Consider the following 23,125-nt stretch of genomic DNA (forward strand, 5'->3'; position numbering starts at 1 on the left):
GTGAATAGGCAAACCTGTACGAAGAATGCAAGACTGTTATTATCCAGATGTTGCTGTTTTCTGGGTCTGTCTTTCTTCTGGTCACATTTTTTGGCTTACTTGGTAAGACGGTGGGATGTCTCTTCTGTCTCGCTCCTCCGCCCACTCCGGGCTATCTCTGAAGAACAGATATTATCCGCCACCTGATTTTATTTGTGCCACAATCTCTTATTTGATGTAACATTTCTTCCCGTGTACGTGTTGTGTGCTGTGCAGTCCCTCCACTTCCCCTCGAAACCCTCAAAGTGCCACTTCTGCCTAATATCAGCTCCTTGTGGCCCCATCATTTTTTTTTCTTTATTTACCACCCCCCTTCTCCCCTTTCCACCCACAGATCACTAATGCACACACAGTTCTCCCGCCCCCTCCAAAATTTTTTTTTTTTTTTTTTTTTTTTTTTTTTCACTTCCCAGAGGCCGGAAATTATCACAGCACGAAATTTTGGATCTCTCCGGCCTAATGATTGGTCCCCGAACATAAGAAGTGGACAACCTAAGTATGGAAAATATTCAATTACCGGAGTCGGAAAAATACAACAAAATAAAACTAGTACCGGTACCGAAAAAAGAAGATTTATTCATAACACACGTGAAAAGACCCAGGAAAACGAGTTAACGATAAAAACGATAACAAAATAACGCTGAAAACCGATAAAAACCCTGAAAACCATACATTTCACACCTGAGCCTCAACTCTCGTGGCCCGGTACCAAACGACTCACGGACCGGTACCGGTCCGAGGCCGGGGATTGGAGACCGCTGTGATAGATGATAGCAGAATTCATCAAGCTGCTGAAAGATGTAAGTAGACACTAATCGGTGGGTTTTTCTATTAAATAACCTTTAAAACTTACTGACTCAACCTTGAGTCAATTAGTGATGGGTCGGTCGCGAACGAAATGGCTCTTAGAGCCCGCTCTTTGACGTGAACGACGCGAGCCGGCTCCTTATCGCGAGCAGTGTTTTTTTTTTCTTCTCTTTCTCAACCTCTTCGCACTTTTTTCCCGCTGTGTTTTCATATATATTAAGTAAGTTTGTTTGTATGTTGTTATCTTCTATTTTTTTCATTATCGTCTTCACTTGATTTTGTACTTTGGCCTCTTTTTAGCAGGTATTTTTTGGGTTTTTTTCTTTCTCTCACCTCACGCACTTTTTTCGCTTCACTCTGCATGCGAGCCTTGTGCTTTGCGCTGCGAAGAGGGGGGAGGGGCGGTAGTTACACTCAGTAGCACAGGAACAGAGCAGGAGGGAGAGACAGAGAAAGAGAGCCAGGGACAACAACGTCACATTAGAAAGGTATAGTAATCATCCACAACTATTTTCAGTTGCAGATGATAAAGGATTCAGAAAGTTTATTCATGCAGGCCCATATGACAGAGAATATGCATGTTCTTTTTGTTTTCATATTTTAATTTATATTTAATTGTGTTGTGGTTTGCAGTGTTTTGTGTTGTTTCACTTTAAATTTGTTTAAAAGGAAAAAGCTGAAAATTTAAATAGTTAAAAGTTGAAATGTGAATAGTTGATTTTTGTATTATATGATTTATTTATTACATTTTATGTGGAGTGAATAAATAAAAGTATATTTACGGTGGCCCCTAGAGACAAAGCACATACAAACTTCAAATCACGTACGAACTCTGAAGCATGTACAAACTCCAAAACACGTAAAAACACGTACAAACTCCAAAACACGTAAAAACTCAGAAGCACATAAAAACTCAAAACACGTACAAAAGACAACAGAAGTGCTCCAGGATGCTAGGCGCAGTGTTGAGCTTTTGTTACCTAGTGGCTACACAAGCCAGCAAGTACCAACGACTGGATTTGGTGTGTGGTAGTAACAGGTAAATGAACATTTTTTTTTAAAAATTATTTGACTATATATTAATGCTTGTGTATAAATACACAACACACATATGCTTTCAATTGTGTAATTTAAGTGATCTAGGTAGCTCTTTTGGAAGTTCAGTTAATGCTAGAAATGTGTTTTGGAGTTTGTACGTGTTTTGTCTCTAGGGGCCACCGCATATATTTATATATAAACATATATAAATAAAACCACTTTTTTTTTACATTAGTAATTCCTTTTGTGCATAATTTTATATTATTGTTAATAATTAATTAATTAAAGCAACAAAACAACCTGAAGAGCCGGTTCGGAGCTGAAAGAGCCGGCTCTTTTTAGTGAGCCGAACCGAAAGAGCCGGTAATCCCATCACTAGAGTATCAATGACTTGAGACTTTTGGGGAGCACGCCCCAAGTGGCCAATGGAGGAACTGCAAGTTGTGGTACTCCAGCCTGGAAGATTGCCACTTTGCATGGTCCCATTATTGACCCTGATGATTGGCCCAAAACATCTCAGTAATTATTGGACAGATTATTATTTAATTTTCTACATTTAGTCACCAGATGATGAACTCTAATTAGGCTAAAAATCTGAAGTACATTGGTTAAAGTATTTTTGAATTAAATTAAACCATCTTACAAATTACCCAGTTTTAGTGATAATAATCATGGTTCCTAAAGCATCCCACCAACACACACGAAGTCTAAAATTTCCTATAACTCCAGGTTAAACTCTTGCCTTTATACACTTAGTCCTGGTGTTTTCTTCTAGTTCGAAACAAACATCAAAGACAGGGAGCATTAATTCAAACCATTTTTTTTTTCCTATAACTACATGGAGTCACACTCAAGGCCAGGAATCTTCTTTTCCAATCATCTGTCAAAATCCTCATGAAGACATTTTGCTCGAGACGCTCGAGGAAGCATGTCCATATCACAGTCAAGATGCAGACCACACTTCTTAACCACATGCTGAGGCAATGGAAAATAGAACAGCAAGACACTTTTGCATGACTTTAGGCAATTACAACATATACCACAGCTTAATCGCAAAGCTTTATCTAAGGATTGGAAATCATCACAGACACAGACAGCTACTGACGAAACAGGGAAAAGGCTTGCTGCAAAGGTGTTTCCTCAGATGGTCTTTACAAAAAATGTCAGTGGTATGTAGTGGAAAGTCAGTTACTTAATGTGTATGCGTGTTTTCTGATTCTTCACTTTATTCAGAACCCAGTATCATCCTCTGGGTTTCCATTAAAAGCAGCGAAGCAGTGCAGGCTGAGGAGTGTGAATACTACTGCAGGGATTTTAAGCTCAGGAAGGAAACTGAGCACAACACGAGCTACATGTCACGAGTGTGTGAGCTATGTACGTTTACATCTTTGAAGCAAAATATAAAGAAAGACTGATCAGAACTGGAACTGAGTGGCTCAAACTGCCTTGGAATAATTAAATGGTACATAGTTCACATGATAGTCTGCAAACTTGAGCACCATCTACTGGTAGTAACAGAACCTCAAGAGGTTCAATCTAGCCTGGAAAGGCAGGAGGAATAAGGGGTATATAAAAAATAAGCTATTAAATAATGTATGGATACTAAATGGCAGGATTTAAGACTGCAATGATTTTGCCTCAGATAAGAATGAACGCATGAAATCAAATGAATGTTTTTTTTTTTTGTTTGTTTTTTTTTTTTATACAGGTGACCCAGGAGTTTTTGTAGATAAGATGGTGTGTCCTGACACACTGCCACAAAAATGCAGCGACAATCACAGCATAACATGGACAATTTCTGTCTTGGGCAAATTGTTTACATTGGTAAAATTAGTATTTTTTCTTTTGTGCTAAAACTGGCCTGCAAAAGGGTTCGATCTGGTTTACTGCATGGTGCTGCGAAGTATAGAAACTGCAAAAAAAGGGGCATAATTTTTGGAACATGCTATAATGGAAACCTATCAAGACTAAATGCTGGCTAAGGAAGTATTTGTACAGACTCCTGGTCCAGAAAGGCCTGCAGTACTCAGGCAGTGCATGAACAGCTACTGTCCTGGAGATCGGAGCAGTTCATCTTCGTACCCCTGTCCAGTCAGATTTCCACCAGGAACAATCGGATCAAGCATGCCAATAGCCTGGCCTCAGCAGACTTCTGACGACAATGTTTTGTATGCACTTTTGCATATCTGTATTCTGAGACCACTGGCTTAAGAATGCAGTAAATTGAACCAAATATGAGGCGTACATTTCAATTCGGCACACAGTTTACCAGTCCCACAGTTGGCTAAAAACAAGCCAATTGAAACCATAAAGTACTCATTTTGTTAAGAGTGACAAAAACAGACAGAATTACAAATGAGCAAATGTATAAGCCTTACAGGTACAAGTCCGTTCGTTCTGTGCGTCTTATTGAATCAGTTAAATTCACGCTTATGAACAGAAACACTGTAAATAAAAGGGTGTCCCATCTGCTGAAACACCTTTAAAATGAAGAAAAGAGAAAAAAAAAAAACACCACGGGAAAATAAAGAGACGTGGGAACTTTACAATGTACAAGTTTATTTTTAATGAACTCTTCAGTGGTTGGTAGTCACAGCACAACTTGCATGTATTAAGCCACACACCTATTTTACAAGATGATGGGAGAAAAAAAAATCAAAAAAAGTTATGGTCAAAAGAAAGAAAAGAAAAATTCAATAAACAAAAAAAAAAAGCCACCATGAAACAAACAAATAAAAAAAAAAAAAAACAAGAAAATAAAAAGTTGGTACAGACAAGGAAATAATTAAGATGTACATTGCAAAAGCGCTTTCAAACCTTAGCACTTATGTCATTATAATTCCTATTGGATATCTTTCAAAAAATACATCCATATAAGGGACACGGCAATGAAAAAAAAGAGAAATAATCGCTTCACTACATTTCACTTTATTTGTATTAAGTTTCTTGGAAGAGTGCTGTTAATTTTGTTTCCATTTTTTTTTAAAGCTCTAGTATTATAGCCAAGGTGTTGTCACTTAAAAAAGGAAAAAAAAGTATCTTAGGTATTGCTAACCCAGTCCTTTCTACAATGTCTACATGCACTGTCAATGCCATGTGAGGAGTCTTGATGTCAGGTTGAAGCAAAATTGCCACCATCAAATATTCCATTCATCTGAGAACATTTTATGCATTTCAGTGGCCTTTTAAGGATATTTTAGTCAAAGAATTTAAGACAAAGTCACTGCAGATGGACTGACCAACTTTTTTTTTTGTTTTTTTTTTTTTTTTTTTTTTTTTGGGGTTTTTTGTTTTTTTTTTTTTTTTGATTTTTTTTTTCTCCCATCATCTTGTAAAATAGGTGTGTGGCTTAATACATGCAAGTTGTGCTGTGACTACCAACCACTGAAGAGTTCATTAAAAATAAACTTGTACATTGTAAAGTTCCCACGTCTCTTTATTTTCCCGTGGTGTTTTTTTTTTTTCTCTTTTCTTCATTTTAAAGGTGTTTCAGCAGATGGGACACCCTTTTATTTACAGTGTTTCTGTTCATAAGCTACAGAGGTTGTAGCTTATAAATTTGCTCATTTGTAATTCTGTCTGTTTTTGTCACTCTTAACAAAATGAGTACTTTATGGTTTCAATTGCCTGGTTTTTAGCCAACGGTGGGACTGGTAAACTGTGTGCCGAATTGAAATGTACGCCTCATATTTGGTTCAATTTACTGCATTCTTAAGCCAGTGGTCTCAGAATACAGATATGCAAAAGTGCATACAAAACATTGTCGTCAGAAGTCTGCTGAGGCCAGGCTATTGGCATGCTTGATCCGATTGTTCCTGGTGGAAATCTGACTGGACAGGGGTACGAAGATGAACTGCTCCGATCTCCAGGACAGTAGCTGTTCATGCACTGCCTGAGTACTGCAGGCCTTTCTGGACCAGGAGTCTGTACAAATACTTCCTTAGCCAGCATTTAGTCTTGATAGGTTTCCATTATAGCATGTTCCAAAAATTATGCCCCTTTTTTTGCAGTTTCTATACTTCGCAGCACCATGCAGTAAACCAGATCGAACCCTTTTGCAGGCCAGTTTTAGCACAAAAGAAAAAATACTAATTTTACCAATGTAAACAAAATTTGCCCAAGACAGAAATTGTCCATGTTATTTGCTGATGTTTGTGTGGCAGGACACATCTTTATCTACAAAACTCATGGTTTATTTAAAGTAAAAAAACAAACAAAAAAAAAGAAACATTGAATTTGATTCATGCGTTCATTCTTTAATCTGAGGCAAAATCATTGCAGTCTTTAAATCCTGCCATTTAGTATCCATACATTATTTAATAGCTTATTTTTTATATACCCCTTATTCCTCCTGCCTTTCCAGGCTAGATTGAACCTCTTGAGGTTCTGTTACTACCAGTAGATGGTGCTCAAGTTTGCAGACTATCATGTGAACTATGTACCATTTAATTATTCCAAGGCAGTTTGAGCCACTCAGTTCCAGTTCTGATCAGTCTTTCTTTATATTTTGCTTCAAAGATGTAAACGTACATAGCTCACACACTCGTGACATGTAGCTCGTGTTGTGCTCAGTTTCCTTCCTGAGCTTAAAATCCCTGCAGTAGTATTCACACTCCTCAGCCTGCATTGCTTCGCTGCTTTTAATGGAAACCCAGAGGATGATACTGGGTTCTGAATAAAGTGAAGAATCAGAAAACACGCATACACATTAAGTAACTGACTTTCCACTACATACCACTGACATTTTTTGTAAAGACCATGTGAGGAAACACCTTTGCAGCAAGCCTTTTCCCTGTTTCGTCAGTAGCTGTCTGTGTCTGTGATGATTTCCAATCCTTAGATAAAGCTTTGCGATTAAGCTGTGGTATATGTTGTAATTGCCTAAAGTCATGCAAAAGTGTCTTGCTGTTCTATTTTCCATTGCCTCAGCATGTGGTTAAGAAGTGTGGTCTGCATCTTGACTGTGATATGGACATGCTTCCTCGAGCGTCTCGAGCAAAATGTCTTCATGAGGATTTTGACAGATGATTGGAAAAGAAGATTCCTGGCCTTGAGTGTGACTCCATGTAGTTATAGGAAAAAAAAAATGGTTTGAATTAATGCTCCCTGTCTTTGATGTTTGTTTCGAACTAGAAGAAAACACCAGGACTCAGTGTATACAGGCAAGAGTTTAACCTGGAGTTATAGGAAATTTTAGACTTCGTGTGTGTTGGTGGGATGCTTTAGGAACCATGATTATTATCACTAAAACTGGGTAATTTGTAAGATGGTTTAATTTAATTCAAAAATACTTTAACCAATGTACTTCAGATTTTTAGCCTAATTAGAGTTCATCATCTGGTGACTAAATGTAGAAAATTAAATAATAATCTGTCCAATAATTACTGAGATGTTTTGGGCCAATCATCAGGGTCAATAATGGGACCATGCAAAGTGGCAATCTTCCAGGCTGGAGTACCACAACTTGCAGTTCCTCCATTGGCCACTTGGGGCGTGCTAGAACTTCAAGATTGGACTAGTGATGGGATTTCCGGCTCTTTAGAGACCGGCTTTCGGTCTCACTAAAAAGAGCTCTTTCGAGCTCCGAACCGGCTCTTCAGGTTGTTTTGTTGCTTTAATTAATTTATTATTAACAATAATATAAAATTATGCACAAAAGGAATTACTAATGTAAAAAAAGTGGTTTTATTTATATATGTTTATATATAAATATATGCGGTGGCCCCTAGAGACAAAACACGTACAAACTCCAAAACACATTTCTAGCATGAACTGAACTTCCAAACAGAGCTACCTAGATCACTTAAATTACACAATTGAAAGCATATGTGTATTGTTTGTGTATTTATACACAAGCATTATATATAGTCAAATAATTTTAAAAAAAAATGTTCATTTACCTGTTACTACCACACACCAAATCCAGTTCGTTGGTACTTGCTGGCTTGTGTAGCCACTAGGTAACAAAAGCTCAACACTGCGCCTAGCATCCTGGAGCACTTCTGTTGTCTTTTGTACGTGTTTTGAGTTTTTAGTGCTTCTGAGTTTTTACGTGTTTTGGAGTTTGTACGTGTTTACGTGTTTTGGAGTTTGTACGTGCTTCAGAGTTCGTACGTGATTTGAAGTTTGTATGTGCTTTGTCTGTAGGGGCCACCGTAAATATACTTTTATTTATTCACTCCACATAAAATGTAATAAATAAATCATATAATACAAAAATCAACTATTCACATTTCAACTTTTAACTATTTAAATTTTCAGCTTTTTCCTTTTACAAATTTAAAGTGAAACAACACAAAACACTGCAAACCACAACACAATTAAATATAAATTATAATATGAAAACAAAAAGAACATGCATATTCTCTGTCATATGGACCTGCATGAATAAACTTTCTGAATCCTTTATCATCTGCAACTGAAAATAGTTGTGGATGATTACTATACCTTTCTAATGTGACGTTGTTGTCCCTGGCTCTTTCTCTGTCTCTCCCTCCTGCTCTGTTCCTGTGCTACTGAGTGTAACTACCGCCCCTCCCTTCCCAGCTAAAGCACAAGGCTCGCATGCGGAGTGAAGCGGGAAAAAAGTGCGAGAGAGAGGGTGAGAGAAAGAAAAAAAAAAAAACACTGCTCGCGATAAGGAGCCGGCTCGCGTCGTTCACGTCAAAGAGCGGGCTCTAAGAGCCATTTCGTTCGCGACCGACCCATCACTAATTGACTCAAGGTTGAGTCAGTAAGTTTTAAAGGTTATTTAATAGAAAAACCCACCGATTAGTGTCTACTTACATCTTTCAGCAGCTTGATGAATTCTGCTATCATCTATCACAGCGGTCTCCAATCCCCGAGCCTCGGACCGGGCCACGAGAGTTGAGGCTCAGGTGTGAAATGTATGGTTTTCAGGGTTTTTATCGGTTTTCAGGGTTATTTTGTCATCGTTTTTATCGTTAACTCTGTTTTCCTGGGTCTTTTCACGTGTGTTATGAATAAATCTTTTTTTCGGTACCGGTACTAGTTTTATTTTGTTCTATTTTTCCGCGACACCTTAAAGGCCGGTCTGTGAAAATATTTTCGGGCATAAACCGGTCGGTGACGAAAAAAAAAAATGGGGACCGCTGATCTATCATCTAAAAAAGGTCCCCTCTACCAAGTAAGCAAAAATGTGACAGAAGAAAGACAGACAGAAACAGCAAACATCTGGATAAAACGTCATCGTCTTCCTATTCACCTCAAGTCTGAACTGAAGTCAGGGTTCTGAGCTATGAAAACATGTATAAAAGTACTTTTTAAAATTCATCATACTGTCGTTTTATTCTCTTTAAAAAACGTTTAAAGAGCTTAGGCTAGCAGCAGCTAATATTTAGCTGCTAGCTAGTTCAGGATATTCTCAACCACTCGTTTTCTATTGGACAGAAACAAACACTGACTCATCAACCCGTATCAGAGAGCGGAGTGACTTATTACATATGAACGCCAGGTACTGTTGTTTGTCATACAGTGGCTACTGTATCTAGAATTATAAGAAAACAGAATTCCGTTTTCAGCTACTGACATCTAGTGGTGAGATTTTACAAGCTGTAACTGCTACAAATTATGTTGTTATTTTGTTTTTAATTTTCCTCTTTATGATAACCATGTAGGAGTAAATGCCTATGTAACTCAACTGTTTTATATTTTATTAAGACTTAAAGTCAAAAATGTATGTTTCTGACAAAGATGCTTTTTCAAGTCACTGAACAGGACTTCTCAATTGTGTTTGTGTTGGTGACTAATGTTAAAACTCCATAAAGCGTAAGAAATCTCAGCAGACCTAAATGGTCATGTCATGTCATCTCCACCATGACGTGACTTGCTCTGCTTTTCAAGGTTAGGAACCATCCACAACGATGGTTAAGTGAGATGCTCTCACTCATTTTTGTTACTATGATGGTCTAATCTCCCTGTATTTTCCCAACTCCATCGTTACAGTGCCTCAAACAAACCTCCTCCCAGTTTTAATTTTAAACTCCCAAGCATAATCTTAGGTTCTGAGAGATGAGCAAAACCCTCGGCTCACTCTGTGGACAAACAGCAGCTGGGTTTTGCTAGATGACAAACGATGACTAATCGAGGTGCACGGGTGACGTGACAGCTCAAGTCTGCCACACAAACAAAGATGAACACGATCAGTTAAGAAAAATTGGATTCAAGGCGGGTTGGATTGCGATGGATGAATTTAGAAAAGAGGAGAAAAAGATGTCGGCTGGATTTACAGGAAACTAAACATCCTGCTCTGTCAAGGGAACACTGAAGAACCTATAGATGAGTGTAGTTTTGACTAGATTAATCAAGAAAAAATTGGCTTTGGTAAGTCACAGATGAAGCTGAGACTGATTCTAGCTTCATTACACTTTTGTTACAGTTTGAGGATATCAGCATGGGTTCATTTTCACACAGACTAAACAATTGTCTAGTTTAGTCAGTGGAAATGTTAAGGAAAAATATTAAACTAGAGTGGATTGCTAAATTATTAGCTAAAGCTAGCAAGCTTGGTTAGCAAGCTGGTAGCATTAGCTAATAATCAGCTTATTTGGTTAGCAAGCTGTTAGCATTACCTAATAACAAGCTTATTTGTTATATATCATCAACCTATACAGTTATTGTAAAATATACTCCAAATATTTTTTCCGTAACAGGCTGTAAATCTGTTATTTTCATGGCGATGATTAGCATCATCGAGTGGCCATTCCAGAAGCTGCAGGTTTATTAGGATATCTTACTATTACTGGGTTGAACCACCATTTATCTCTATTACCTCCTTAATTTTTTGAGTTATAGATTTAACAAGGCGCTGGAGACATTCCCCAGAAATTCTGGAGTTGCTGTAGATTTGTCAGATGCACCTCTATCTGGTCTGTTGTGGTGAAGAGGGAGTGAAAACAAAGCGGTCGATTTACCGGTTGATCTACATTCCTACCCTCACCTGTGGCCACGAGCTCTGGGTAGTGACCAAAAGAATGATATCACAAATACAATGGGTGGAAAAAATTAATACTCTTAAAAGAAGGACTTATCATTTGGTCTTGAATAACCTGCTGTTTCTTGTTTTAAACTTCCTACTTGCTATAATTTTTGCCTTGCATTCAAACCGTTTCATTAGAGGGCCAAAATGAATGGATCAGCAAATGGATCACTGCTGCATTTCTTCGGTATCTTATAGGAAGTGTGTCACCTACTACCATCTGCTTTCTGTCCGGTTAACTTCCTTCCTGCTGTTGTAGCTCAGTGCTGAGCTCTGCTGACTCACAGTCCTGGACATGATGGAGGATTAAACTACAACAGGACTGTAACAGGAAGCTCAGCAGCATAAATCCAGGATCAACTTTGGGGGGGAAAAGGGGAGGTCAAAGTGAGCAAAAAGAAAAAAGAAGTATTCTTTCCGGGTTTTACAAAAAGCTCTCCACCAAGAAACTTGAATCTATACATCCTCACATACTTGGCCTCATTTACCAGGTTCACATAGCCTGTATTTTATATTCAGTGATTCAGTAGTTTTATTAATATATGCCCTCCTGTATTCATTTATGTGATATTGAAGTTTGGTTTAGCTTTTGAGACATTGCAATAATCAAGCTTCAGACTCTTAGATTAGCCAAGCCTCTATTATCATCATTGTGAGGTAATGCAGCGCTGACCTTTGAGAACAGCGTTAACATTTTAAAATAATTTATCTTGAAAAACCTTTCAGCAAACAAAAATGAGATATATCCAGTTTGATAAGAATTCCATCAATTGTCTTTTTAAATACATTTCTAGAGAAAGCAGTGTCAGTTTCTGAATAACACTTCCTAATGTTTGATCATGATAAGATTAGCACACCCTTTATGTCTACATAAAATGACGCTGTTGCTTCTGCATAGGTTGACCTCAAACATCCCTTTCCCTGGGCAGCCAAAGAGCTTTGTGCAAATAGACACCAATACAGCATATTTCAAGCTATATGACAGCAAGTGACTGATCATGAAACAAGCTCTTCTTGAACTCTTGAAGCTACAGAATGAGCTGATGCCCATATTAAAATACCCAACTTGACAGAGTTGAAGAGTGTGTTTACAGTCTGGCTTCTCCAGCTAATTTCCCCCCTATTTTTAAAAACATGCATACTGTGCTAAGTGATTGGTGGGTGCTCTTTAGTCTGATTTAACAATTGTTTGTCCTAAAAGATACTCAATGTTAGCCCTGTTAGCATCTCTATTAATAACAAGTCACAGATGAGCCTTGCTAATCAAGTGTGCTCGCCAGTGCTAGCATGAACTTACAACTCCAGAGCGCTAGCCTACTATTCAAATATGGCAATACTCAACTTAAACACACAAACAGTATTAATTTATGTATTAATGCTACACTTTTTTGCCTTCATACATGCTTTAATTCTTCTTCTGTTAGTTTGTTGGGAGCAGCCATGAGAAGATGAGTACACTGTGGGCATAAAGGAGTGGACATGGTCATGTAGGCTGTAGTGTTTCAGTTGGTACTGAGGGGCCCAAAAGTGTGTCAAGAAAATCCCTCACGCCATTACAACAACACCGCCAGCCCAAACCGCTAATACCGGGCATGCTTTCATGTTATTTATTCCAAATTCTGACCCTTCGATCCAAATGACATAGTAGAAATCAAGACTCACGAGACCAGACAGCGTTTTTTCAATCTTCTATTGTCCAATTTAGGTGAGCCCGTGTAATTTGTAGCCTCGTAATCCTGTTCTTAGCTGACAGGTGACCACACCTGGTGTGGTCTTTAGCTGCTGTCTGCTTCAATGTGTTGTCCTCTTCAGGTTGTAACAAGCAGTTATTTGAGTTATTGCTGCCTTCCTATAATCTTGTAGCAATCTTACCATTCTCCTCTAACCCTTGACATCAACAAAGTATTTTTACCCAGAGCTGCTCAGTTGATTTTTCTGTCAGACCATTCTCTGTAAAACTTAGAGTTGGCTGTGTGGGGAAAATCCCAGTAGATCAGCAGTTTCTGAAATACTCCAGCCTGGCTGGTACCATCAACCTGCATTCAAAGCCCCTAAAATTACCTTTCGTCCCCATTCTGATGCTCAGTTTGAACTTCACCAGATCTTTTTGACTGCGTCTTTATACCATGTCATGATCTGATGAACAGGTGTGCCAAATAAGGAAGTGGATTCATCACAGGAACACCTGATTTGTGGCTCTTTTCTTCTATGAAACAACACATCACAATCACCAGATTCTCATTTAAAAATCAAAAAAATATTTCCAAGGCTTTCTCTTGTGAAAATCCCCTGTTCTGTGGACTCCTGGCCCACTCGACATCTGTGTGCAAACATCTGGTAGGCTTGGGAGAAACACTTCTTGAATACTTCCTTAGATTGGACAAACAATTTCATGGGGGAGCGAGCTCGGCTTGAGTCTGCTCGCTACAGAATTACCCACCTAATAGCTCCTGACTGCAGCATTACTGTCAAATAAATGAAAATGTGTGAATGCAAGAGTGGCTATTACACACTGTTATGTATAATATATTTTTACGTGCACTGCTCATTTTACAGCCTAGCGAGCGCTGCATTTTATTCCTCTTTACCATAAATGTGTTATGGGTTACAAAATGCATGATAGGGCCACTTATTAAAGCTCTCAGAGTCTTCTTGGTACTTTGAATACAAATTTAGTGTTCATTATATACAGAGCCTGAGCTTGGCTATTTCAGTAATGCATTACTGGAATGCTATTGGGCATTTAAGTTGCACAGCAGCGTTTGTGTTGGCATGAAAGGAAACACTTAGCAGCAGCCTTTAAGCACCCCCGTTCCTCATTCTTTTTTTTCTCCCCCTCCTCAAAAGCAGACAGAAATATGCTAAATATGCAGCAGAGTGACCCGAGTCCTTAGATCAAGGTTTATTTTTAGGAGAGGCACCTCACTCCCATGCTCCACCCAGGTTTTCTCATTATCTGTACCAGGGTTAGCACATGCAGAGATAATGGCTGAATGCCTGGCCTCCCACTCACTCCTGAGACACATGGATAGGTCACATTTTTTGCTCTTTATGGCAGAAAAACACCAAACTAATAACATGTAAGCCAATCTATTTCAGATATGTACATTTGAGTATCCATGGTAAACTTCCCTTAAAGTCAGTGCACCCTTGTGAGCAAGCTGGCCGCACACAAATCAAACACCAATAGGCTCATATCCTTCAGCACAGGTGAGTTATGGGGCTATTAACATAGCGTGAAATTAGGTTCCTGACAGTAAGCACCTATAGCAGCTTTAAATCACGGCACGGAGAAAAACCTGTGCTTGTACAGTTGGGTAATGGCATGAACGTGGCTGGAATATCACTGGAATGCAATGCAGGGTAATGAAAACGGAGCTTTGCAACAGTCAGCAGTTTGCTGCAAGGACTCGCATGATGTTGTATTAATTATACTTCCTCTAACTTTGGCTCATTATGGAGGAGAATCTCCAGAACAGGTTTGAAATGATAATGATGTCTTTGGGACTTGTTTTTAGAAACAAAGTTATACATAGACTTGACTGAAAGCTGCAAAACCTGCTGTATTTTAATGAGCTGGTAGCTGTTGTGCGGCTTCCCATCATATTAACTCCTTGTTTTGAGTTTGTGCTTGAGCTTGAAAACAGTTTTATCATTTGTTGACTCCCTCATAAAACTGTCACTGCGCTTCTCGTCCTCGAAGAGAGCTTCTCTGGCATTTTCTTTGTGCACTAATAGTAGAAGTAAACTGGATTTGTGAAGTACCTTTCTTGAAAGCAATGATCAGACTTCAGGATGTTTCATAAAGAAGTCCCAAGGCCTGTTTCTGTGAAGTCAGGCAGCCGTGGCTCAGGAGACAGCGTAGGTCATCCACTAATGGGAAGATCGGTGGCTTTGATTCCCAGCTCCTTCAGTATGTGTCCTAACGTGTCATCGGGCAAGACAGTGAACACCAACAATATGTGAATATGTTACCTCACAGCAAGAAGGTCCTGAGTTCAATTCCAACATCAGGCCGGGGTCTTTCTGTGTGGAGTTTGCATGTTCTCCCCCTGTTTGCATGGGTTCTCCCCGGTTACTCCGGCTTCCTCCCACAGTCCAAAGACATGCAGTTTGTGGGGATAGGTTAATTGGAAACACTAGATTGTCTATAGGTGTGAATGGGGGAGTGAATGTGAGCACGAATCTTTGTCTATGTGTTAGACTGGCAACCTGTCCAATGAGTACCCCACCTCTCACCCTAAGACAGCTGGGATAGGCTCCAGCCCCCCCCCCACGACCCTGAAAAGGATAAGCAGAAGCGAATGGATGGATTTTAATTGCTTTTTCACGTAAACACAGAAATAAAGTCATCATAGCAACACAGACTGATGTGTCACAGCTCATTGCGGCAATTTAAGTAACTGTAATTATGTTACTTCCAATGAATAATGGACTGGTGCTTATATAGTGCCTTTCTACTCTATTTGAGCTCTCATAGCACTTTCTTACTGCAAGCCTTATTCACCCATTTGTGTTGTTTTGTTTGTTTTTCTACTATAGCATTCATACAGGCACAAATGCATTTGGGACAACATGCAGACCAGAGGAGCTGGGGATCAAACCACTGACCTTCTGATTAGGAAGCAACCTGCTCCACAGCCACAGCCACTCTACAATACAGACCCAGTTCAGCTTACTCACCTGAAACCAATCTTTACTCTTTGGGACTCATCTTGTTTTTTGTTTGAAACAGCTGTAATTGCATAAAAATATCCGCATCATTTACAAAAAGCTACAAACACAAATGAAGATTGCTTGTGGCTTACCTTTTCTCTCAGGTTACAAACATCTGCATTTTGCTATCTTAGAAATATTGTCCACGTATCAGGAAATTATCAGAGGGAATGGAAAACCAGCGAGCTGTCAGTAATATCATCCGCAGGACTTTTTTATGCTGTGACTGTGGATTTTTTTATTGGTCGAACAACTACAAGATGAATATTGTCTTATTGATTTTACCCTGCCTCTAAGGGGTGTATAATCACAAACCTGTCACCTCACAAGCCCAGTTCTCGGGAGAAAAGGGAAAACAAGATGCGTCACTGCTCTCACTTGGAATGTAAGTTCAGAAGAAAATTTGAGACTCTGAGACATACTCACTTTAGTATTTAGATGAAAATCTGCTGAAGCCACATATGCAGTGTGTAACTGAAATCTTGCTCTCTTTTTTTTGTAAACTAAGCTGAAATTGAATTTCTTGAGTTAGTTTGTGATGTTTAAGAAATTGCAAACAATCCTGAGACTTATTTGGGCCCAGAAATCATCAACGCAGTTTTTATGATCATAAAAGTTTAGTTAATTTGGACACTGCATCAAAACAACTCCCTAAATACACTCACCGGCCACTTTATTAGGTGCGTGTTGCCGTTCCCTTTTTTTTTTTTTTTGCCTTAATTCGTTATGGAATCGATTCAACAAAACTGAGGAAGCATTCCTCAGAGATTGTTGATGGGAAAATCCTAGGAAAACAGCTGCTTCTGAAATACTCAGACCAACAACAACGTGCTGCATTCAAAGTCAGCGAAACCATCTTTCTTCCCCACTCTGATGCTCGGTTTGAATTTCAGCATGTCATCGTGACCATGTGTACAGGTCTAAATGCATAGAGCTGCCGTTATGTGATTGGCTGAGTAGATATTTCTGTTAGCAAGCAGTTGAACAGTTTGTACCTAACAAAGTGGCCGTGTAAGTGCCTGAAGGCTTTTCGCTATGCTGAGGTGAAAGAATTCCTTCTAGAAGGACTGTTCCTGTCTAAGAAACACACTGAAAGTGTTCACACTAACATTTCGTTATGCCTTGTTCTCCCAAGACAAATCCCCTTAAGGCACTGTCAAATGAAACAGAACATCTTTTCACCAAATCTAAACAGAAAGGAGATGATATCCCTGTTTAAAGGCTCTTTCTGAGATCTCAGATTGAAATTTTTTGCTCTTTTTTAATGTAATGGAGGTTTATTATTGTTATCAAACATGTGTTCTGTCTGTTGAACGCATGATTCAGTACTTTGAGGACTCGGATATTTCAGAGCAACAACTGAGTACACATATAATTGCATGTCGATTTTTAAAGTGGAGTTTCCCGCTGTCAACGAAGTTTCAACTTTGAGTAGCGCACATTTTTTGTAAACTGTCAAGTCATAACAAAAATAAGATGAAATGAACTGCTCAGTCATCGAAAGTTGCCCTCACCCTACCCAGGGATCAAGTTTCCCTGAAAGCAGGTTTTTCATCTGATCAGAGCTGGTTGGGTGAGTTATCGGGTGCCTAAGGGACTCTGTGGGACCTGCGTGAGAGAAGTTGTTGAGAAATGCCCTTGTGCCGAAGTGTTGCACTGTGACTGTGCAAATATCAAAGGGCCACTGAAGACGTGAAATCAGCGACACCGTTGCTGTTGACACAAGTCAGAGCTGCAGAGGTGTACAGGGACTTTAACAATCACATTTTCAAAGTCTCAAACTTCCACTCAACTCTCAAAGCAAAATACAAAATTTTCAGTGAATTACAGAAAGCTCTTAAAGCAAGGAGTGGATGGATTTTCAAGGACAGGTCTGGACCCACCAGAGGGTCCAATTTGACCAACCGATGGCTAAAAAAAGTATGAAAACGCAATGAAATTGTAAAAAATGAATTTTGATTGCTGAGTGGTGATGCAAAGCCAGCATAACTACACAGGGGTGAACAGAATTCTAGACCTAGAGACAGTGTTCAGATCATAAAGAAGTAAAATACGAATGTTTATTACAAAAGAAACCGTACATGTGAAGAGTTGTTGCTTTTGCACTGTTAAATATGCATGCACATGTTATGACAGCAGACCTTGCCCTTATTCTTGCGAAGCAGTTAATCGTGCTTTTGTAACTGGGTGGCTCATCAAAGGGGAAAATGCTTCTTCTTTACACTTATTCTTCTTACGACAAGGTAATAAAAAGGCCCCAAAGCTAATCTAAAGAGCATAAATGCAGATCTTATACAAATGAAAATGTTTATCAAATTTCTATTCGACAATGGAAACGATCCTTTCCTTTCTTTACACTTATTAAAGAAAGGTAAGGAGGGCTTTGCAGTCATTTTACTGGTCTTGGCTAGTTTTTTGTAACATAGATAGATAAATACTTTTCAAAATTATAGAAAATTATTGTCATATTCACAGTGAAGAAATATGTTCCCCTGTGCAATGACAACAAATGGCAAACAGAAAATATATATGTATCCACATACAAAATTAGATAGATAAATAAACCAGCTGATGATTTAAAAACAACAGAAACAATTGTAAAATAAAAAAATAAAAAAATAAAATAATAATAATAATAACATGATAATTAAAACTGAAAAAAGATATAAATATATACAAGCAGAATAAAAGAATCTGAGCTGCTTGAAACTTTGTACACTTTACACAACTTACATATAAGGAAGCATGAAAATACAGAAATGTTATGATAAAAATAATTAACTATATTAACCTTTATCTTTATGGAAATATCGCCGATAAGTATTGTAAAAGCTTTAACAAATGACCTTGAACCCGAAAGCACCTGTGGGAACAGTAAAGAGTTATTACACAGCGCCCCTCCTCTGCTTCGGCTTTAGTCGGAAGTGTTCGCCCACTTTCGGGATTCAAGCCGGTGTTTTCAGAGGGGCAGAGCGAGCGCCGCGGGTCCCAGCTCCGCAGACTACAGCAGTTCATGTGAGAGCAGCTTGGGCACACCTGGTTGGACCGTGAAGAGCAGTTCAGCGACCGAGACAGCTCCACTCAGGTGGGTTTCTACCTGAATTTATACCTTTGTTGTTCTCTCGTCAACTTCTCCACACTCTGACTTTCTTCTTTCGGGCGGAAAGTTACCTTAGAGATAAACGGACTTTGTAAACTTTCTTTTTAAACAAAACCCGTCCTGCACGCTGAGTATCGCGAGGTGGAGGTGAAAACACCTCCATAATGAACAGCTAAGTTTACTTGTCCTGACTTTTTATTTTCATTCTACCTTTCAGCAGCTCCCGAGTTAATCACTTGAGGAATGTGGTGCAATTAGGACAGCGACCGAGAGCTGAAAATTCATATCAACTTCAACTTTTAAGTTACTTTTTTTTCCTCCCTTCGACTTTGAACTTATCAGAAAAAAGGGATCATGGCCACAGGCGGATTCAAGTCAAGCGCCGCGACGGACTTTTTGGAGGAGTGGAAGGCAAAACGGGAGAAAATGAGAGCCAAAATGCTGGGGGACATTGCCGCAGCCACTGGTACTCCCTTGGGTGCCAGTAATACAAACAGCAGCCGCAACGCCGTTCCTCCTCCATCTCCTCCTCCTCTTCCTTCGGCCACCGAGTTCACTAACAACGGCAACCCGGACCGAAGCTCCTCCGCTGGGAACTGCCACCCCTCCTCCTACGCGGTTGCTCGGTCCTCCTCTGGCACTTCTCTAAAGAGGCCCGAGGAGGAAATGCACCACCCCGTGACACCCTCAGCCACGCCGGGAAGCAACCTGAAGAAGGCCCTGCCTCAGCCGGAGAAGACTCAGGACTCTACTCCCATGGCTTGCAACGACAGTGACAAGGAAAGCCCGTCACCCAGCAGCAAGGGCAAGGAGAAGAAGAGCACCGGGCCCAGCGCCAGGAAGGGGAAAGGACAGATCGAGAAGAGGAAGTTAAGGGAAAAGAGGAGATCCACAGGTGTCGTGAACATACCATCCAATGAGGTGAGTCGGGGGGGGGAAGAGGGCAGCGATTCACCTTAGCATCAGAATGGGTATAATTTGGAGGCCCATTTTGGGATTGGTCATGTTTTTTCTCTATTGGGAATAAAAGTATTCCCAAAAAAGTATTAGTGAAAGTTAGCCTCTTGTATGTGGAAATAGGTGGATGCTTAATGCTTGTGCATTTTTATTTTTTGTAAGGAAATAGTGGCTTCTGTGTGTTGCACTTGAACACCACTTGCCTTCCTACACTCCAAATTCCTCCCATACATGTGTCTGGTTTAATCGAGCCTCTGCTGGAGAGAAATGAAAGCAGTTCTCAGATGGTGGGAGAGGGTGGAGGTGTACAGTATGTGTGCTGCACATTCATTGTTATTGGATTTAAATCATCTCGCACTCCTGGCCGATTCCTGTGGTTCAGACACATGCAGGAACTCTGATATGAAGCTTGGCCAACACTGAAAAAACACTCAAATTACACAGAAATTCTCGGAATAGATGCCCACCCTTTTGTTTTTTGTTGGTTTCTTTTTTGGTAAGGGGATGGTATTCTGACCACCTTTCATTCTCCTATTTGATAGCCACCCAGAACAATATGCCCCTGGGGCAGCACAACTTGGAGTTTGACCAGCCTGTCAGTTGGAGCCTCACATCCTGTTATTAGGTGCTCAGCAGTGCCGAGCAAAGCCGTTTGAAAACTGGTCACAAGCCAGGCTGTAATGCTGGGCTTCAGCACTCTGGGCTGCGCCAGATATGCTAGATCGAGCCCATAGGCAGCTCATTATGTAGTAAAGTGGGCGAACCGTCTATTATTGGGGGAGGTAGGAGGTGATCTGATGAGGTGGTGAGCTGATTTGTGTGACTGAGGAAGAGGGAGAAAGAAGTGGAAGTGCTGTGGTCTGAGAAAGTTTGTAGAACTTCCCGAGGCAGGTCCTTATCCCGAAAAGTATAGTGAGTATGAGTATAAAAGATGGACGTACCTGCTGGTTTTGAATTCAGCTTTAAGTGTCCAATGAAAGAAACTGCAGGTTTTCTGTGCACTAGACTTGGGTGCTATGGTGATGCTGATGTTCTTGCAGTCCAACACTGTGCCCAGTGTGCTTGTAAACTATTTACATAACCTAATTCCTGTTAATGTTTTTTTAATTGTTATTTAAAAGTTAATTATGAACAGCTGAAGGCAGATCACTACATTTGTTAAATAAAATGACAAATACTATGCAGGTTTAAAAAAAGGTTCATTGCTGAAAGCATTTGTATTCATCTGACTCCACAACTCTGATTGGTAGGTTGTGATCATCATACTTTGTCAAGCATCGTCACCTGGAGTTGGATAACAGTGATTAAACTGGTCCGCTTATCTTCTGTTAGCGGTGATCAAATGGAGACCTAAAGCCCAGGTGACTGCAGGCAGCCAAAGATCAATCTTTGACTTTTGTCTTCAGCTGCTGAAGTACCTCTGCTGGTAAATATAATGTGACAGATTTCCTGAATGGGAAGCCAAACTTTTCCTCAAGTCGGACAATCAGAAACCTGCGTAACATGAGATTAATGCACGTGTTTCGCGTTATAGTTATGCCGGTGATTTCGAAGGAGCATCCCCGGGGACATTTTGACACGTGTCTGATGCTTTCGCACACCCGTGCCAGTTATTCAGAAGGTCAGCAGGGTCAGACGGTTACCAGCTTAGACGATCGTATCTGTTTGGCAGCTATGTCAGTTATGTAAATGCATTTGTTGCATTTGTTGCAGTTAAAGAAAAGCGCTTCTGCACAGATCAGAGGACGCCATGATTCTTTGTACTTTGAGGCTTTTTTGTTTATTTCTGGGTACAGTGCTCTCATCTGCCTTCATGTATTTATCACATTTCAGTCATACTGCACGGAGCAGCTCGTCTTAAGGAAGTGCAATCAAACCAGATGATTACTGCGCCTGAGTTCAGTGAACCATTCCCAATCTCATCTGTTTTAGTGGGCTGAACCGAGCACGATGAAGCATAAACGCTCATTACTGAACTGGACTTTGGTTTGAGCACACTTGCCTGGTTTGAGTTCACCATTAAAGGGTGTACTCCTATAATCAACCTCCAGCATCTTAAATTTGTCTTGAGTATTTTCAGACTTCCTAAAGTTGCAGTTTGAAGTCATTTCCTGCACTGCCTCTGGTGCAGTAACCCCTTCAGGAAAAAGTAAAGATTTTCAATTACTGTATACCTCATTAACTCAAATATAACACTCAGATTCTACAAAAAATATACAATTTAAGTTTTTTGATGTTGTATTGTTCTGTTTATTGATGAATTAGTGACGCTAGCTCCTACTTTTTATCTGTATTGAAAAAAAAAAAGTAGTGCTTTTGTTGTTTTAGTTTAATATTCTTCTTAATATTCTAAGTTTTTTGGCATTGTGTCACCGTTTAAAAGTAATGTTTACCCAACTGTAAGTTTTATAATCCAGCTTTAATTATGGAAGCTTTATCTCATGGTTTGAGATCCTGTGAGCTTTGCACACAGATGGAAACACAAAAATCCAGAAACCAGTTGCCCGGCAGATGGACTCCTTTTGTGAAAAGTTTTCTCTTTTCTCCTCCTATTGGATTGGGGGGGGGGCACACCAAACTATGCAAATGAAGACTTGCTCACACAAGCTGCCTTTGTGATGTGAATATTAGTGGACAGGTGTGAATAGAGATGCCTGGGATTATCTCCCCGCTCGTTCTGTGCAGCATAATAGCTGCTGAGCGGGATTTCATAGCATCCTGGGAACCCAATCTTCTGCCTGTTGAGGCCATAATGGCCCGATAAAAGCTACCAGCTCTGCATTGCATCAGTCAGTACCTCGTCCAGCGAGCCGGGACGGTGTCTCCTTTCTCTCACCCTGCTCACTCCTGCGGGTCCGAGGGCATTGTTGCCGATGCTGACCTTTGACCTGCACAGCACATTGTATGTGTCTGAGGAATGCGAAAACAAGAGTTTAGATTCAGTGAGTTCTCTCATCTTAAAATGTTTTGGGTTGTGATGTAAGCACGTTTCCCATCAGGTCACGCTGCCTGCAGTCTTGTGGTGATGAGTCATGTCGCTCATTGTGCCGTTGCTTTTTAAAAAAAATGTATGACCTCTGAGAGTTATGAGGTTGTGGTCTGCCGCTCCAGCCAGTGACCTTTGTGTTTCATGTACATGACTGAGTCTGCTCCACAAACACTGCTGGGGAGCGTGGAGCTATCCGGCCCCTCGCAGCTATTTGTCTGCAGCGTCATTGAAAAGGAGGTCAACAGGTTTAAGGTGCAATGCTGGACCGAGTGCTCACGCAGTTAACACTCTGGCGATGGGATGATACAGGAGACAAGAGGGCTCCCTGTTTAACTTAGTTATTTGTGACACCACAGAGTTGTTAATACACTTTAGGCTTCGTACAAACTCATGTTAACCTGTTAACACATGAACCAGACATGACTAATTAAAATTAAACTAAACTAGGTTTTAGGAAAAATGTGTTTTCAACTGAAAATGG

At 40.0% G+C, this 23,125-nt stretch overlaps 1 protein-coding gene across 3 annotated transcripts in view; it reads left to right on the forward strand.

Annotated features, from left to right (window-relative positions):
* The first annotated feature begins 18,521 nt into the window (after positions 1-18,521).
* Positions 18,522-23,125, forward strand: part of pawr (PRKC, apoptosis, WT1, regulator) — a 75,918-nt gene continuing 71,314 nt past the window's right edge. Inside the window, exons 1-2 of one of the 3 annotated variants that reach the window (XM_042220503.1) lie at positions 18,522-18,683; positions 18,916-19,619. In XM_042220503.1, the coding sequence (XP_042076437.1) occupies positions 19,053-19,619 (567 nt within the window). In that variant the 5' untranslated portion in view covers positions 18,522-18,683; positions 18,916-19,052. The remainder of the gene's footprint in view (positions 18,684-18,915; positions 19,620-23,125) is intronic. The other 2 variants (XM_005923510.3, XM_042220504.1) reach the window with 2 other exon arrangements.

Source organism: Haplochromis burtoni, unplaced genomic scaffold, assembly GCF_018398535.1.
Source record: "Haplochromis burtoni strain Fernald_Lab_line unplaced genomic scaffold, NCSU_Asbu1 Contig_49, whole genome shotgun sequence".
NCBI lineage: Eukaryota > Metazoa > Chordata > Actinopteri > Cichliformes > Cichlidae > Haplochromis > Haplochromis burtoni.